This window comes from Podarcis filfolensis (assembly GCF_964270895.1).
Source record: "Podarcis filfolensis genome assembly, chromosome: 1".
Lineage (NCBI taxonomy): Eukaryota > Metazoa > Chordata > Lepidosauria > Squamata > Lacertidae > Podarcis > Podarcis filfolensis.
In genome coordinates, this window is record NC_139604.1 from 44,077,208 (window position 1) to 44,096,276 (window position 19,069).

The 19,069-nt window shown below is 45.6% G+C and overlaps 2 protein-coding genes across 7 annotated transcripts in view; one reads left to right on the top strand and one right to left on the bottom strand.

The window, feature by feature from the left end:
• The window catches only part of LOC310749198 (glycerol-3-phosphate dehydrogenase 1-like protein), a 29,853-nt gene extending 21,041 nt beyond the window's left edge, over window positions 1-8,812 (bottom strand). For all 4 annotated transcript variants that reach the window (XM_083585796.1, XM_083585795.1, XM_083585793.1 and 1 more), the window contains exons 1-2: window positions 8,705-8,812; window positions 4,046-4,102 (exon numbers count right to left, since the gene is read on the bottom strand). The gene's annotated coding sequence lies outside the window, so the exon portion shown is untranslated. The remainder of the gene's footprint in view (window positions 1-4,045; window positions 4,103-8,704) is intronic.
• The window catches only part of OSBPL11 (oxysterol binding protein like 11), a 50,127-nt gene that overhangs the window by 1,463 nt on the left and 29,595 nt on the right, over window positions 1-19,069 (top strand). Inside the window, exon 1 of one of the 3 annotated variants that reach the window (XM_083585043.1) lies at window positions 8,518-8,652. The exons of 1 other annotated variant lie outside the window; for it this stretch is intronic. In XM_083585043.1, coding sequence (XP_083441169.1) covers window positions 8,639-8,652 — 14 coding nt within the window. In that variant the 5' untranslated portion in view covers window positions 8,518-8,638. Of the gene's footprint in view, window positions 1-8,517; window positions 8,653-17,795; window positions 17,990-19,069 lie in introns of those variants that run through there. One more of the 3 variants, XM_083585044.1, reaches the window with a different exon arrangement.

A 19,069-nucleotide genomic window follows, 5' to 3' on the forward strand; every position in this document is an offset into this window, starting at 1 on the left:
CAGTGGTACCTTGGGTTACATACGCTTCAGGTTACATAAGCTTCAGGTTACAGACTCCACTAACCCAGAAATAGTACCTCGGGTTAAGAACTTTGCTTCATGGTGAGAACAGAAATTGTGCTCCGGCAGTGCGGCGCAGTGGCAGCAGGAGGCCCCATTAGCTAAAGTGGTGCTTCAGGTTAAGAACAGTTAAGAACAGACCTCCAGAACGAATTAAGTACTTAACCCGAGGTACCACTGTATATGATTTTGATTTTAGGCGCTATTCCCGGAACATAACTCCAGAGTTAGTTGAGAGTCGTCTGCATACCCAAAAATAGCAGCTTTGTACCCAGTGTTGCTTGGGAATTCTAAGAAGCCCCCCAAAATCAGTACAATTTTGAAATAAGTGATTAAAATCAGTACAGTTTTGAAAGATTCAGTCTCCCATTCTGATTCAAAATGGCATCCAGTTATATCCAAACATAGATGAAAACCTGCTGCTTGATCTCAGAAATGGTTATGCAAAATTTGGTTATGATATCTTAAGAGGTGTCCAAATGCAGGCAACTTTCCAAAATATATAGTAGATAAATGTAGAAATGCTTCCACTGATGGAACAATCAGGAAAGCGTAACATTGAATTTCTCCCAGTGTGTGAAATGACACTGAGATTTGTGCAAAATAGCTATTTTGTTTCTTTCTAGATATTAATATATGACCTGTTCCTTGATGTAAGGAAACAAAAATGAATACACATCATCCCAATACAGGCATTTCATTATTTCACATTCAGTTGATTTTTAATATTTACAGTCAGTTAATATCTGGTCTAGTCAACAATGCTGAGCTCAATAGACTTGGTATAAAGCAGTTTCCCATAAGATTGATTTGTGAATTGCAGGCATTCTATACCTCAATTGTGTAATCATATCCCTGCGTACTAGAAAATAAACCCCAATGAATTCACTAAATGTATCTACTTTGATGCTCCTTAAATACATTTTCATTGTGTTTCCTTTTTAAAGCAATTGTGAGAAAGTATGTTTAGGGAATGTTGTTGCTCTTTTGAATGTCAGGACATTGCTAAGCACCAGCTTCAACTCCCCCACAGCATGTCACTTCAAATTTTCACTTCTAATGTTACATTACACTTTCTCCTCCTAAGCTGCCAGCACGTTACTCCTTGAAGCTATTAGAATTTTCTTTGAACATGGTAAATGATTTCATACATGACAAAATGAAACCAATGACTTAGTTCTTGCCATTCACCTGGTTCAGACAGAAGATAGTTTAGAATTCCATACACAAACCTGCTTCCTCCTCCCCTCCCCTCCTCAATTGAACATGAAGCTGTAAGGAGGAAATTGGAAGCATCCACTTTCATTTTAAACCAACTGTGTTTCATCCAAAGCAGGGACTGCAGTTTTAACTATGGTTTGTTCCAACAAGTCAGCATCAGAAAACACAACTTGAGCTGATTTGAGTTCAACAAAATCTGGAGCGCTGGTTTAAACTAACCACAGTTTGGACAAAATTACAAACTGCAATTAGTTTAAAATAGAAGCACTGCTTCCCAACTTCTCATGGTGGTATTGGAGGAGAAGAGTAAAAATGGTAGATACATGAACCTGAGACTGAGCAAATCTCCCAAGTTCATGGTAAATCATGAACTATGTAAAATCAGCCTACTTAAAGAGTCTACTCTTGGATTCAGGCTTGGTCCTATCTGTAAGCTACAACTTTTCATTATTATGAGCCTCATCTGGGAGTCCAGATTGCTCCAATTCTGCTAGTTTATGTTTTGGAAATCAGCTTTCTTTGAAAGGTAACTTTTATACCAGCTTTGAAGATAATGTTTGCCTTTTTCGGACAAATAATGCTAGTCAGAAATTTTCTTTCACTGTCCAGTTTTGACTTGGAACATCCCAGAAGGATACAATGCATGAGGGAATAGTAGTTACAAAATAGGAAATAAGCCTGCAGATAGATCACATAGCAAGTAATGTTTCTTAATCATGACTTTATACACTGCAGCCCACACACTGCAGCACTAAAGCTTCAAAAACTTTATAAAGTTATGCTAAACTAGACACATTTCCTTACTTGCTGTACCTTCTTGACTGCAGAACTTTGGTTTCTTTGTAACCTCTGGATTTTTAAATTTATTTTAGATGCTAGAATAGTGGAAGCGGGGGAGAGAGTGGTGTAGAGCTAATTTAATTAGAGCTGGGAAGTGGTTAATTCACTATGTATTTCATTTGTATAGCACGCATCATCAAATCCATTCCAAACTGGGTCTGTAACACAACTACGTGTTTGTTGTTGTTTGATTGCCATCAAACAGAGCCAATAATGGAGAGAGAGAGAGAGAGAGAGAGAGAGAGAGAGAGAGAGAGAGAGAGAGAGATGTATTTTGCTATCTTGATGATAGGCAGGAATGAGGACTCCTTGCTGTTCAGTCCCATAGGAGTACCACACTCTTAATTTAGGAGCAGGTACGTGATGTCGTGTTCTGCATTTATAATCACAGATACATTTTAAAACTAATTGCACTGGGGTGGGAAACGTTTTCAGCCTGAGGGCCACATTCCCTTCCTGGGGCCCCAGACTAATGATGAGTGGGGCCAGAGGGGAAAGTGGGCAGAGCAATAAATGTGGATGTTACGTTTGTACAGTAGGCTAGTTTGTTCACATGCACACACCCTCTGTCCTCCACCCAGGTAAGCAAGAAGCATTATCAGAGTTCAAGGACACATTCATCCAGGCAAAGACACTTCAGAAGGGTGCAAATCAGGGCTGGTGAGGGGTATGGCTCAGGAGGGTGTGTTGCCTGGCCAGATAGGGAGGCTTGACAGTCATACCGTATTGGCCTGAATATAAGCCTCACTTTTCCCCCAAATTCCGACCGTGAAAAGTTAAAGTGCGTCTTAAGTTTGCAACCTTACAAAAATGGGCTTTTACGATATCACTGTTGAAACAGACATACGGTAAAACGGAATGGGTGTGAGTGCCTGCGGAATTTTAAGGGAGCGGCTTATATTCGGGTATTGTCTTTTTTCCCTCCCCCCCCCGAATTTTAAAGGTGCAGCTTATATTCAGGAGTAGCTTATATGCTGGCCAATATGGTACTTAAGTCAGGTTCCCCATACCTGAACCAAATGTGTTCCATTGTGGATATGCACATATCCTTTGTTACTTAAACAAGAAATTTGTTTTTAGACAATACGTTACAATGCTTCCAAAGTTTCTCCAGGTATGGTGGGATGGGAAAAGGGGATATTTTTCATGGGCATCTACTATCACGCTAAAAAATGCAGATATCTGTTGCAGTTGTGGTAGCTACACTGCGGAGGGCTAGTTACAGCTTTTGCCATGTATCTCCTTGAAATGTTACAGAAAGCTGTAAAATCATGATGGGTGAAAGAGAGGGGCAGAGTGTGGCAATGATAGCTCTACAATACCATATCCAGCTCTTTAAAAAGCCATTGGTTGTGCACAGCCCACAGCCTTTACAATGGACTATGAGAATTTGGGTGTGGAGCTAGGTACACCCTGCTCAGGTGTTATTAAAACCTAGATCTATAACACATAAGCAGGGATTTTAGGGATGTGTTGCTAGTTCCACCCACTGCCACCCACGTGCTTCTCCTCTCATAGGCTCCCCACATTTCCCAAGGTTCTACATTGCATGTGATAGTCAGTGAGCACAGAACACAAGAAAATCCTTGCATCATCAGGCCAAAGACTCATTAGCCCAGTATCCTGTTCTGTCAGTGGTCAGCCAGGTGTCTGTGGCAAGCCTGCAGACAGGACATGGGTGCATCAGCACTCTTTCTGCTTGTGTTTCCCTGCAGCTGGGGTTTAGAAGCATATAGGAGTTTCCCCGCTTCAGATAAGGATGAAACTAATGTGCTTGTCTCCCCACTAATGTGTTCTGTTTCCAGATATGCATGATACTTGAATAGGGCTGCTTTAATGGTAATTTCCATTATTTTTAAAAAAATAATCTAAATCGTCTTATTTGGACTTGCTTGATCATATGTTGAAAACTAGCTGTACTGACCTTGACAAAGAGATCTTTCAACTGCAAAGGTTCTTAAGGAAATGATGTAGCTTGTGACTGAAAAGCAAAGCGTAACACATTAACATGCTACCTCTTAATATGCTCATCCAGTCCTTTTTCGAGAAATGTAACACACATACTGAAGGCACCAGGCACCAGAAGCTTTGCTCAGAGACCTATAGTTCAGCTGTAGGGCATATGCTAGGGATGGAGGAACTGTTTTCAACCTGAAGGTCAGTGGTGCACAGGGCCAGAAGCAAAACGTGGTGGAGCAATGGCTGTAAATCTTACCTTTGGACAGTAGGTTGCATTCCAATCATGCAAAAATCAGAACTTTTTGCATACCTACAGCTGCACAGCTCTGCATGCATTACAAGCAGGAGACATTGTCAGGGTTAAAGGGCACATTATAGAGAGACAAGTTCGCTTAAGGAAGGTGTGGAGCATGGCCCTATGGGGACATGGGCCACAGGGAGTGTGTCAAGGCTGGACAAAGAGGCATGGAGGGCTACCTGAGACTTCCCCACCCTTATACTATGCTTTCCACATGGAGGATCCCAGGTTCAATTTATGGGATATTTGGATAGGTAAGGGAAATGCCTTGAATACCAACTGCCATTTCAGTGCAAGGCATGGATAAGGAATATGTTGCACTCCAGTTCTTGTTGGAATCCATTCCCATTGGCCGCAGCCAGCATGTTTGGGAATCAAGGATGATGCAGGTATTCATGCACTCGAGGGCTGTATTATATTTAAAAAATGGATCAAATTAAAAAAGTAACAGGCAAAGATAGATCTCTCAGATCTGGATGTCTTTTTCTTTTCAGATTTGGCTAGACTGAAATGCTTGCTACTGAAAGGTGCAAGCGAACCTTATAGGTATGAGATAAGCCATAATTGCTGTCTGTGCTTCTATGACATATCCATTGTAGAGCCCTTAATGAATTACATCTACATTGGATTTGTATGTGATATGATGTGCTGTTTGGCAGCGTTGCAAACAAGTTTACAAAAGTTACTGGCTTGCATGCCCATGCCTGCCTGTCTTAGTTTAGACACATTGACAGCCAGAAATAAAAGGAGAGAGAGTTTTCTAATGTACTAAAGCTTCTGCAGGCGTGGGAGCACACGAGGAGAAAACAAAATGATAATCTGTTTTTTTATTTCTTCCCCATTTTCTTTTGAAATGATAGATAAAGCTCACTTAACCCCACTGTACATAGTTACAACGAATACACATATATGTACCGCTCCCCCAATACGCTGCAGAGATATGAAAAAGAATCTCATAGGTTATATAGAAAGTTTCTAGGTTTACATTACAGTGGCCATTTTTTAAGTCCTCTAGGATGGAAGTGAGAAGAGCTCATAAAAATCAATGGAGACATTCAGGATTTTAGTGTAGGTATGATTTGGCAACTGGATGCCCACCCCCTGCTACCCCGCCCCCCAAAAAGCTGCAAACTAGTAGTAAAAAGAGGCATTAATTCCCACTCTTTCGCACACAGGTCTTACTTCTGACCTGCAAGACAATGAAAAAAAAGGCAATTGAAATGCATGCCAGTTAACAGGTTCCCCCTTATTCTGGTGGCAGCCATCTTTGCTTAGACACAATACATTTTGACAAAAGAAGAAAGGACCCCTGCAATTTTCTTAAATTTAGAATTCCTTTGAAGAGACAAGGAAAAAACAAATATTATGAGGGAGCACAATTATTAAGAAGGGAAACTTGTATATTTCAACCATCTTTGTAATGGATCCGTCTGAAATCTGGTCATATGGTACTCAGTGTGTAGATAGATACTCCATGCCAAATTTCAGGCAACTTGGACAAATATTCTGGAATTTATTAATGTTTAGAACATTCCAGTTTTCTCATGATAGATTGCAGTTCAACCTGTTTAATTTAACTGTGCACTCAGTCTTCTTGTGCCTTTTGTATTTTTAGGCAGGTTCGGATTATTTATTAGATTAGATGGGAGAAGATAGCCCTCTAAGTAGAATAATAGAATCATAGAATTTTTGAGTTGGAAGGGACCACAAGGGTCATCTAGTCCAACCCCCTGCAGTCTTCTGCCCAGCATGGGGCTCAAATCAATGACCCTAAGATGTCTCATGCTGTACCGACTGAGCTATCCCAGGGATAATGTACTACAGTTCTGTGTGTCCATGAGCAATGGGAAAGGGAAGGATGACAGGACATGTGTAAAATTGCTGGCTGCTTTTTAAATTATCAATATGACTCCCAGATTAAAGAAAGGGTTCTTCATTCCTGATGCTGAGTCTTAACCGTGTTGTTATATAGCCACAAATGCTATAATACTCTCTCTGTTCTGGCATTTCATCACATATCAGGTTAGATTATCTTCCCTAAGCCTGTACTTCACAGGTTACTTGGGTATGAAAGCTAGATGCTGTACACACCAAATTAAGCTATTTCAAACTCTTGATTAAAAAATCCCTAAATTGTAGGCATCTTCTTTGGCGAGTAAAATGGGAGTGCCAGGAGATTGCACAAAGAAATGGTTAAGTTCTAAACATTTGGTATCTACCAAATATCAAAGGATGTCATCTTTAACTTGACCAGGCGAATACTGTGTGCATGTAACATGATTTTCAACTTTTGTTTCATTTTGAACTTGGGACTAATTTGTCATCCTGTGGATTCATCTTAGATCTGCGGTGTGACTCCATAGTGCCACTATTTTTGGACAGTACTTTTCATCAGAATCCCCCTTCTACAGAACAGTCAGAAACTTCAGTGAGCTAAATGAAGTTAGAAACACATAGGCATGGGCGGTTAAAAAATGTTTGGAAATTCTAGGCACCAACATAACTACATAGCATAACATTCGTCTGTTGGGGCAGTAAAAAGAGAAAGACAATGTTAAGGTTGTTAAGAGTTCTGCTGGGTCACACGGCTAGGGCAGTCAGAGGCTTCTAGGAATACTGCAAGGAGGACATGAAGGCAATACCTGTTTCCCACTCCTGTTGTATGTATGCCCTCTTGCAACTTGGTATATTGTTTCTAAACCTGGAAGTCCAGTTACGCTACAGGCAGTAGCTTGGTAATGGGCTGGTCCTCCATGAATCCGTCTAAGCCAGAGGCCGTGACCACATCTTGAGAGCGAATTCCAAAGGTTTATACTGTAAACGTTCCATGAATAAGTACTTGTTTCTCTCTGTCCGGAACCTACTGCCCATCAATCTCATTGACTTCCCATGTGTTCCAGTATTAGGAAAGATGGAGAAAGATTTATCTCTCTCCATTTTCTCTATATCATTAATTATTTGATACATTTCTTGAGTGTTCCTCCTTGCCCTTGCTTGTCTTTCTTCCCTAAACTAAAAAGCCCCCAATGCTTTAGTGTTTCTTCTTAGCAAAGCCATTTTTCAGCTCTACACTGTCCATTTTGGGAAATGGGGTGACTACAGCGGTACATGGTTTTCCCAATCTGACTGCACCATAGATTTATATTGGGGCATTATGATACTAAGTGTTGTATTTTCAGACTTTTTCCTAATGATGCCTAGATACTTTGCCTCTTTTACTGCCCCACAGCTGGTGCTATCATTGCACTATCCATCTGAACCCAAATATCTCTTTCCCAGTTCAGATCCCATCAGTTAGTGTAAATTTAAAAATGCGATTGTTTGCCCCACTGTGTATCAACTTGCAGTTTAAGTTGATACAGTTGGATTCTTGCAAACCTGACTCAAAAGTAAAATAGGGAAAGGCAGACTGGGTACATTAGCTCACTTTAGAGTGATTGGGCTACTGGAAATGACTATGGGGTCAAAGAGTGTATTTGTATAATACTTACAATGTGCTCTGGGCAAAATCACATGTGTGGTTTAGCCCTTCATAAGCGGGTGGCACTGTCTTTTTTAAGGTTGCAAGTCATGAAAATGAAAATTGGGATATTGGTTTCCTTAACACAGTTGTTGAATCTTTCCCAGTTTTTAACCCTGCGTTTTTTCATATTAGGGTATTGGACGGTGCATTAGAATTCTATAGGTAGTAATAATTGACCTAATGGAGATTAGACTGTTGAGACTTTGCCAGAGCTTCCATTAAATTGAAAGTGTCTGCTGTTCTGATGAGTAAGGTGATTTGTTTGCGTAATTTGTTGATGGCTAGTTTTCTCTGATGCTTTCAAAAATCCCAGCCTTGCCTTTCCTTTCCTCCTTTCCTATTTTATTTTGTATCTCTTCCCTCACGTACAATGTTCTGTTCTGATTTTTATTTTGACAAACTCCTCTTGGCTTCCACTTGCGAAAGACATTTGATTCTGACTGGTTCCCCAAGTTCAGTTTGTAGGCACCTCATGTTCCAAGTAATAAAGAATTTTTAGTTGTTGAGCTGTTGAGACTGATCTTGTTAGGGCACAGAGCCTGTAGCATATTAGTTTATCTGATGTAGATAGTATCCTACCCAGTGTACTTTAACCTTTGCACCAGTTTCTCATTCTCAGCTGGGAGCTTCAAAATGAGCTTGAACCTATTACCATGACCTGTTTATTTTTTCCATGGTGTTTCTTAAGATGATTGCTTTAACAATCTGACCAAGTGGGCTCTGGCAAACGAAAGCTTATGCCACAATCTGTGTAAGTCTTTAAGGTTTCTTATTCCTTGTTCTTTCTGCTTTAAGACCCTTACCTGGTGATTCTGTGCTGAGCCAGGCATGTTTGCTTTTCCTCTGCTGCCTTTCTTCTGGCCAGCTCTTCAGCTTATTCATTCATGTTGTCCTATGTCTCTGAAAACAGCTCATAATTGGGTAGTGGGCTGGATTGTGACATCAGTAAGTAAGCTGCTAATCACTGGGATACCCCCACCCACCCTTTTCTTATGTTTCCATCTTGTGGATTTATTGGTTGCAGTGCTTCTGTAATGATTTATGGCTGCCCTACTTAAGATCGTACTTCCTGAAAATCAACTTTCCGTTTAGTTGCTTTAAAGTGACACAGCTAGAACCAATATTGGTATTTTAAAATTAGAGGCTAACTTTTCTCAAATAGCTTTGATCTGAATCTTAGCTTCATAAGAAGAAGACAGCTGTCATTTCAGGGAGGCTTCCTCCAGTTCTTTAATGTATGGAGTCCAAGTTGTTCATATGAGCTTTTCCAACCCCTTCCCATGCTACAGTGTGTGCTTTTACATTACCTAACATTCCTTTTGACTCTCTCTCTCTCTGTCTCTCTCTCTCTCTCCATTTAACTCCCCTGTTCTATTTTTATGTCTGTGTTCCTTCAGACTTCCCCTTCCAAAGCAGTGACCTCTCCTCCTTTCATGTCTCTGAGTGTTTACATCTTTCTACCATTCCAAGTCTCCACAGAAACACTATTTCTTACTGCATTGTACTAAATTCATGAGAACCTTTTTGGGTTAGTGGGGTATAAACTTTAATAAATTGACTTGTGTGTTCAACAATGTGAATATATATATATTCTGACAAGGCTGCAGCCTGCTTTTAAGTAGCAAAACAAGGGGAACTGTCTGTGAAGCATGATGTGAATGTACACTGCCATGTAAATAATGAGTAATGCACACCTGCAGATGAGGACCCCCTGAGATTTGTAATGCTCTGACAGAGTTGCTGGGATGACCTTCGGGGCTTGAAAATCTGAACTGATAGACAAGATCTGTCACACAGGCATCTGATCAGACAGCCATGAGTTAGCCGAAAAGATTGCACAGTGTTGTTTGTTTGTCTTTTGGACATGCCTGCACTAGGGAAACAGCATTGTTACTGACCTGCTTACTTGGTGGCTTCAGACACCTGTTCTAGAGATGAGAAATCCTTGGTGCTGTCTCCTCCAGTATGGACTCAGCAACAAGTACTGTACGTGGCCGACCCACTTCCCAAAGGAAAGAGTCTCAGGCTGACTAGTGAACATCAGTTGCACTTAGAGCCAGATCCTATGCATTTTTACTTTAAAAGTAAATGTGTTTCAGACTGCAGCCTTGGACTAAGTAGTGATAGTGAGGCACTCTCAGCCATTCAGTGTTGCGGAAATTGGCCGTTGCTCCTGGAGGAAAGTTGTAGCTGCCTTGGGTTCTTCTTGGGAAGAAAGGCAGGATATAAATATAAGAAATAAATAGAAGATCCAAACTACCTATGGTGCTGAACTACAATTCTCTTAGAAATTATGCTTGGTAATGGTAACTATAAATGCTGCACATTGTCTTCGTGGGTTATCCTGAGCATTGTTCAATTTGTTCTCATCACTCTGAAAAAAATGAGTCTTACCAGCTTGTGGTCTCGTACAACACACTTTCTTTAGTTCTTTTTCAACTTTCAACCAAATAAAAATAACAAAAATGTGCATATTTATTTGAGCAAGTGGCTTAGGACCCTGCAAAAAGCCCCAGCACACTTGAAGGGCGCTCTAAACAACCTAACTCTCCAAGTAATGAGGACACCTTATTAATTAATTAATTAATTAATTAAATGTATGTACCACCTTTATCTTCCAAGAAGCTCAAGATGGTATACATAGTTCTCCTCCTCATTTCAGCCTCACAATAACCCTGTGACGTAGGTTATGGTAAGTGATGGAGATTGGCCCAAGGTCACACAGCGAGCTTCATGGCTGAGTGGGGATTTGAACCCTGGAGTCCCAAGTCTTAGTCCAATACTCTTACAAAACACTGACTCTCTTGGAGCCCCTGATGAGCTGCTGCACCACATGTAAAATGGACCCAGGCTCTTTCCCCTTCACGCCGAACTCCCATGAACTAAGATGAAGGCAAGCCCTGTGGTAGGTAATGAATTGACAAAGGAGTGATTGCAAGGTAGCTTCAGAAGGACGAGCCTACTCAAGAGGAGGAGGCATCAGGTGTATCATGCAGTCAGCTGCTGATCAGGAAGGAGTTTATCTATCTGTACTAGCATCTCAATCTTTGACTAAACTTTGCTGGTACAACAGCTCCCAAAGATCTCTCTTTCTCTATGTACTTTGCCTTGGCTCCTCTTGGTCAACAACTCCAGCTCATGTGCCTGACCTTGACTGGACTCACCTCTGTTCTGGGAGTTGCCTTTGTGCTAGTGCCCTGTGCCATAGTTCCAACTGTGGGATGCAATCAAATTGGTTGGGCCTATTTATAAGATGTGGAAAATTCCATTCCTTCTCTTCCATGTCTTAAATGCTTGGGATTTCAACAGAATAGTTTCATGGGGGATGGGTGTGTTTCTCTTTAACCATCCCATATGCCTGGAGAACATTGTTTAATAACATGCAAAGTCCTAGTCTCCAAGAGAAGGTGACAGCATCCTGTTTCTTGAAGAAGAACTTTTAGGAACTGAGGGGCTAAGAGCTGACCTGGAGTATCATCCTTAGAATTCGTTCTTGTTATTATGAATGGCAGTTTAGCTTTATCACTAGCTGACATTCTTTTCAGTCTTTCTGCAGGAACTACATTTGAATAATCTCTTCTGAATGTGAAATGTGTTTCCTTAGTACAACTTCAGATTTCAGCTTTTGAAAAATATACGTGTCAGGGGTTCAGGAGCAGAAGGGACGGATGGAGAGGAATCCGAAGGGTCCGCATCCGAGGCATCCAGGAAGGAAGGAACCCCGGGGGGTGGTAGGACCCAGAGGCGAAAGGAGAGACGCAAAAGGTGGAGCAAGGCTAGGGTCTTGAACTGGTGTACAGGAGGCGGAGATTCAGATGGGACTTCGCCGATCTAGGGAATAGACGTAGAGACGCACGCTAAGATTTGGAAATGGAAACTATACTTCAATAAAGACTTTATACCGTTCTACCGGCTAGCGTTGGTCCTTTGTGAGCCGGGACCTAGAGGCAGTCTCTGACAGTAAGTCCCATCTCACAAAGTTTTCATCAGTTCTCTTTGACTCAAGCGGCGTGTGGGGAGCGAAGCAGGGAGGAAAGAGGACTGGTGCCTTGGGAGCTCACAAGAGTCAAGCGACATGTCTACTGAAGAGCAAATTGCTTCCCTGCAAGAAGCGGTAACGCAGCTCAGCGCAGAGATACTCGCCTCCAGGAAAAGAGAGGATGAAGCGGCTGCTGCATGCCGAGATCTCCAAGCCAGGTTGGACGTGCTTACTAAGCAGGCACAAACGGGGTCCAGATCCGAGGGGATCGGGTTGGGGAGGAGAGGAGGCAGCATTGTATCTCACTTCGATGGGAATTTACAGCAGTACCCCAATTTCCGAGCAGACGTGCAGTTTGCGCTGAAACTGCTGGAAAAAGAGTTTAGAGATGAGCAGGAAAAAGTGGGGTTTATCTTGTCTCATTTGCATGGAGACGCGAAAGCATGTCTGCGCAATCTGTGGAGAGATATGGACCCAGCGCTCCAGAGTTCAGCTGCATTCATTAAAGCGATGGATTCTTGCTTTCTATCGAAAATAGACATTGACATTGCCCGTAAGGACATATTTGGGCTGAGACAAGGGAAAGCCAGCGTGAGGCAGTATCACTCCCGCTTTTTTGCATTGGTCAATGCCTTGGGGTGGGACAAGGATTCCCCCCCCGTTAGAGATCTTTATTGGGAAGGATTGAACCCCCAAATCAAGGATGAGATAGCGCGGGGGGAGAGACCCAAAAGCACCCAGGAAGTGGTGGACAGATCGCTCGCAGTGGGGGTGAGGCTGGAGGACCGCCCATGGGACAGAGAAGAAGGGCGTTGGGGACGCACACCAGCCAGAGCGCCCTCCCTCTTGCCCAGGGATGTCGCGCGTGCGCAATCAACGCCTCCGCAAGCAGGGGGGGAGGAGCCAATGGAGATCGGCGGTGCTAGAGCTCAATCAGCCACCAGAGCCTTAACACCGGGAGCAGTCAAAACAAAGCAGCCTAGAGGGAACAGGAAGTGTTACATCTGTGAAAGTCCTAAGCACATGGCGAAAGAGTGTCCCCAGAGGCTCCACAAGCACACTGCAGCTTCAATGACAGTAATGGGAGCAACTCAGCAAAGTGAACCACAGCAGGGAAACGAAGGAGTCTGGCTGGAAACAGAAGCACTGGGGGCCAGCCAGGCGAGTCAGTAAAGAAGTCCCCAGAGATTTTGAAGCCCACGGATCCCCTCCCGCCCAAACCAGTGGTGCAGCTCACCGCATCGCTCCAGCTGCCCAGTGGTCTCACTTTAGAAGTGCCGATTACGATTGACTCTGGCAGTAATGCGGACTTTATCGCACTGGAATTCCTTCAACAACACAACATAGCGCTACTGCCAGCCACACTGCCCCTGAACGTTGTCACAGTGGATGGCAGGGAACTGCTAGGGGGGCAGGTGGTACAGCAGACACCACCTATGGTGATGCAAATTGGGAATCACCGAGAAGTAATCAGCTTCAACGTCACCCAATTGTCGGACACGCCAGTAGTTCTGGGAATGAGTTGGCTACACAGGCACAGCCCAGCATTGGCATGGTACCAACGCCAACTGACTTTTGGCTCCTCCTACTGTGCGGAACACTGCATTCTGCCTAGACCAGAAGGGGAGGAGGATGACCCACAGTTACATTTGGGCACGCTGCAAGCAGTACCTCTCAAGTATTCTGAATTTTTGGAGGTGTTCTGCGAGAAGGAAGCGGACAAGCTACCCCCCCACAGACCCTATGACTGCAAGATTGATCTCCTGCCGGGGGCGACGCTGCCAACAGGGAAACTGTATTCCATGTCTGAGGATGAACTGCAGGAACTTAGGGAGTTCATAGACCACAATTTGAAGCGCGGGTTCATCCGGGAGTCGAAAGCTGTAGGGGGCAGCCCAGTATTCTTTGTGAAGAAGCGAGACACGCCCCAGAAGAGGCTTGTAGTGGACTTTCGAATTTTGAACTCGAAAACCAAGCCCTCGTCCTTCCCCATGCCCAAAATAGACGACCTGCTCGCGACGGTAAGGAAAGGACGCGTTTTCACCAAGTTGGATCTGCGAGGCGCGTACAACCTGATTCGTGTGCGGGAGGGCGACGAGTGGAAGACGGCCATGTTCACACCACTGGGCACCTACGAATACAGAGTTATGCCCTTCGGATTACAAAATGGCTCTCACTGTTTTCAAGCCTTTATGCATCACGTGTTGGCGGGACTCCTTTACAAGAAGTGCGTATGCTTCCTGGACGACATCCTGATATTTTCTGAGTCGCGAGAGGCGCACGAGAGGGATGTCAGGGAAGTTCTGCAGAGACTAAAGGAGCACAGGCTGTACGCCAAGCTGGAGAAGTGCCAGTTCGACGTGACGGAGGTGGATTTCCTGGGCTATAAACTGTCGGACAAGGGGCTCGCCATGGACAGCGCCAAGGTTCGCTCAGTATTGGACTGGAAAAGCCCGCGCAATCGGAAGGAAGTCCAGCGGTTTGTCGGCTTTGCCAACTTTTATCGCAAGTTCATCAAGGGGTTCGCTATGCAAACGGCGGCCATCACCGACACGCTCAGCTCCAAGAAGAAGAAGTTTCTCTGGACGGAGGAAGCGGAGCAGTCCTTTCAGAAACTCAAGCGTCTCTTCGCGTCCGAGGAGCAGCTGCTGCATGTGAATCCCAGCAGACCAATGAGGGTGGAGACAGACGCCTCAGACAGAGCCGTGGGAGCTGTACTGTTGCAACAAGACCAGCAGGGGGACTGGAGGCCGTGCGCCTTCTACTCAAGGAAGCTCAGCAAGTCGGAGCAGAATTACACCATCTGGGACAGGGAGTTGCTAGCCATCCATGCAGCGTTCAAGGCGTGGCGGCACTTCCTTATCGGAGCCAGACACACAGTGCAGGTCCGCACGGACCACAAGAATCTAGAGTACTGGCGCACGGCGAGGTTCCTGAATCAGAGGCACATTAGATGGGCAGAGTTCTTCGCGGACTTCGACTTCAGGATAGAGTACATCCCGGGTGACAACAACATCATGGCGGATGCCTTGTCCAGAAAGCCGCAATACCTCGAGGAGGAGGCACCGTCGGCAGCCAAGCACATTTTCGCACCGGAAGCGTGGGCTTGCGCTTCGGCGACCGTGGATCTGGACGCCGTACGTCGAGCGTTGCAGGAGGACCCCTTCGCGCAAGCCAAGATGGAGGAGGTGCACAAGGGCACGGTGAAGGACGACGAGTTCCAGATCAGAGACGGGTTGCTCATCCGCAAGGGAGCACTCTACGTGCCGGGGAATGACCTCCGCGCGAGGGTGCTGCAGCAGCTACACGACGCCCCCACTGCCGGGCACTTTGGCAGAGAAAAGACTGTAGAACTAGTGACCAGAGACTTTTGGTGGCCCAAGATGCGGGGGGAAGTAGCGGATTACGTCTCGAGATGCGACACCTGCCAAAGAGCCAAGTCAGTGCACAAACCGCCGGCGGGATTGCTGGAACCGTTGCAGACGCCGTCTGAGCCGTGGGAACGGGTGGCCCTGGACTTTGTCACGGATCTGCCCAGTTCGAGGGGAAAGACGGCAGTGCTTGTGGTGGTGGACATGTTTACCAAGATGGCACACTTCATCCCGTGTGCGAAGGTGGCCACGGCAGAACAGACCGCCAGGCTGTTCATAGACCACGTGTTTAAGGTCCACGGTCTGCCACGATCTATTCTATCCGACCGGGGGCGGCAGTTCATCTCGAACTTCTGGCAAAAGTTGATGGGCATCCTGAACGTCAAGATCAATCTAGCGTCGGCGAGACACCCGCAGACCAACGGACAAGCGGAGAGGGTCAACGCCATCATGCAGCAGTACCTGAGATGCTACGCCAATCAGCAGCCTAACACGTGGGTGGACTACCTGCCCCTCGCAGAGTTCGCTTACAACAATACGAAGCACGTGTCGACGGGGGTGACGCCGTTCTTCGCCAACAACGGGAGGCATCCCAGAACCTTCCCAGGTTTAGAGAGCGTGGGGGAGGGGGAGCCGCAGGCAGCGGAAGACTTAGCGTCAGAGTTGCAGGAAGTCCACGAACAGCTTAGGAGGCAGTTGGAACTGGCCAAGCACGCATACAAACTGCAGGCTGACAGACACAGGAGAGTAGGGGAAGACATACAGGTGGGAGATTGGGTCTGGTTAGCAGCGCAAGCAGTGCCGACCAAATCGTTGGCCAAGAAGAAGCTAGGGCATAAGCAGCTAGGGCCTTACCAAGTCCAGGCACAGGTCAATCCAGTGGCCTTCCGGTTAGCGCTTCCGGAGGGTTCCAGAATGCATCCGGTGTTCCATAGATCGGTGCTCACGCCCTACAAAGCACCGCATAGATTTCAGGAGCCAGGCACAGCACCAGATCCGCCCAGAGAAGGACCCAGGGAAGGGGGGTCGCCAAGAGGGGAGCGCATCAACGAAGCCACAGAGATTTTAGACTCGAGATGGGGGGAAGAGGGAGTAGAATACCTTCTTGCCAGAGAGGATACCCCGGCCAGCGCCAACAGTTGGGTGCCGGGCTATGCCTTGGACGAGCCCCTTCTCAAGGAAGAGTTCCATGCCATTTTCCCACACAGGCCCATGCCAGCCGAGTATTTCGACGACTGGCTCTTCACACCCACACTTTCAGGCAGCACGTTCCAGGGGTTCGACTCGGACGAGGAGACGGCACCACACATACGCTCTCCGGAGGGTTCAACCTCGGGTTCTGCCTCAGACCGCTCCTATTGGTGGGATACTCAACCAGAGGAGCAGTGGCGCAGGAAGTGGCTGGGGGGTCCCTGGCAGGCATCACCCTCAGAGGGGAACGGGGGAGAGATGGACATGGACGTGTTGGGGGAGGACGTGGGATTTGAACACGAAGGCAGGGAGATGGAAGCAGAGGAGATCGACGTCGACGAGCGCACGGAGGACGAGCCAGACCTGCCCGATGTGAAGTACGACACGGGGGAAGAACTGTATCCGGCACTCACCCCCGCCACGACGGAGCACCCAGAACCCACACCGGAAGGAGGGGAGGGGGGAAGGGGGGGCTTCGAGGGGGGGATGGATGTCAGGGGTTCAGGAGCAGAAGGGACGGATGGAGAGGAATCCGAAGGGTCCGCATCCGAGGCATCCAGGAAGGAAGGAACCCCGGGGGGTGGTAGGACCCAGAGGCGAAAGGAGAGACGCAAAAGGTGGAGCAAGGCTAGGGTCTTGAACTGGTGTACAGGAGGCGGAGATTCAGATGGGACTTCGCCGATCTAGGGAATAGACGTAGAGACGCACGCTAAGATTTGGAAATGGAAACTATACTTCAATAAAGACTTTATACCGTTCTACCGGCTAGCGTTGGTCCTTTGTGAGCCGGGACCTAGAGGCAGTCTCTGACAATACGATACAATTGAAAGTAGAAAAATGGGCTGCTTCACACATTAGCAGTGAACTACTTAGAACTAAGTTCCACTGAGTTGCTCCCAAGTAAACATGCATATGACAGCAGCCTAAATGTTCTGTGTACACACACAAAAATGTGGTGTGTGCACTAGAAAGGTGAAACTGCCTGTTCTTTTCCACTGCCTGTACACAGGGTGATAAATGTTCATCTGCCACACATAATATGTGCTGCAGCCTTTGGAGTTGCATAGTCTGAGAGGTTTCAATCTGATATGTACTGATACTGTGCGTGATATGTTTCAGGAGTGAATGCTGTAACTGAGTTCTAGTTCAGATCAAGTCCTGAAACTGCTGCTTCATTGAGCCATTTTGAAGTGGCCTTTGGTTATCTCAACACTTCACACTGCTCAGTTCAGAATTTAAAACATCCCTTAGATAGCAAGTCAACGAGGGTTGTTGACTGTTGTGCTAAAGTAAGTGGAAGCATACAAGACTCTTAACTTGGTCATGAGGATGTAGACGCATGCTTCTCATCTACAGACACTAACTAACCCATTCTGGGCAGGGCAGGAGGAGTTGGATATGTAAAAGGGGCTAGAAACAGACCTTCAGCACTAAGGCTTACAACCTCTGCTTAAAAACATGTTTCACTTTCTAGCTGAGAGGAAATGAGCCTTTGTTTATGGGCTTGTTCCGCTTTTCTATGCTTTTTCTTCAAAGACCCTTCAAAGGTAGGTTTCAGGGACTGATAGGAGAGCTACTTTCTAAGGGGTGCACATTGGCCAGACATGTGAGCGATTTGTTTCAGATCTGCAAATTGATTGTGAACTGTTTGCTTGTTCTAGGCTTCTCAGCACTGAGTAGGGAGTGTAGCTCCTCATTTTAAGCACTTTAATTTCAGAGAGAGCTAGTTCACGTGATTTGATTTTATGCAGGCTAGGCAGCAGGGTTTAGCAACTGGAACTGCCACAAATAAGTAGTTTTGTGTTGCAAAATCATGGTGTTGTGGGCTCTGTTCCCTATCCTCACAGTGCTCTGCAGAGGATCTAATACTGCATTTCCTGCCTGTGATATAAATAAGTTTTACTGTTTTAGAACAGAGCTGTTTTGTAAGGTTCATTGCAATAGATCAATGGGTTTTAAAATGTGAGATATGGACAGTTGCCAAGGGAAGCACGAAAGTTCCCCTGATCTCTTCTTCTGGCACCCCTGACTGTTCCTCTCTCAGGACCAGTGGCAGAGTTATCTCACTCCCTCATCACTCCCAGTTAGGTGCAAGTCCTCCCCACTCTTCACACTAAGCTTGGGGCATCAGCACAGCAAAGCAACTTGTTTTTTCCCCATTATAAGTTTGGTTTTCTACAGATAGATAAGCATCACCTGGGCCAGTGGGCTGTGCTCCTTTTCTTTTCTGGAGCTTCAGTCCACTTTTCTTGGACCTGAAGTAAACAACCTATCTTGTTTTTGCCTGTTACAGTTGGGGATGCTTAAAGGACAGTTTGCCAGTCTTGAGATTTTTCTTACGGCAGTTTTTGAAAATCTGTTTTAGACTGGCCAAATCTTATTTGCTTGTGGTTACTTCCTGTTTTGTACTCCTCTCCTCTCCTGCAGGGGCAAGTTAACAGGAAAAGGGGTAGGATGAGTATTTTGGTGAGTGCAGGAAGTACCCTCTTGTCCCTACCTGACCTCAGGAAAAAACAATAGGTTGGGGGGGGCGCATTACACATTCGCTGAGATTTTGTGTTTACAGGGTAAACAGAAGCAGAACCTAAGCAGAGAGTCTTGTGTTTCCCAACACTTCAGGGAGGCAG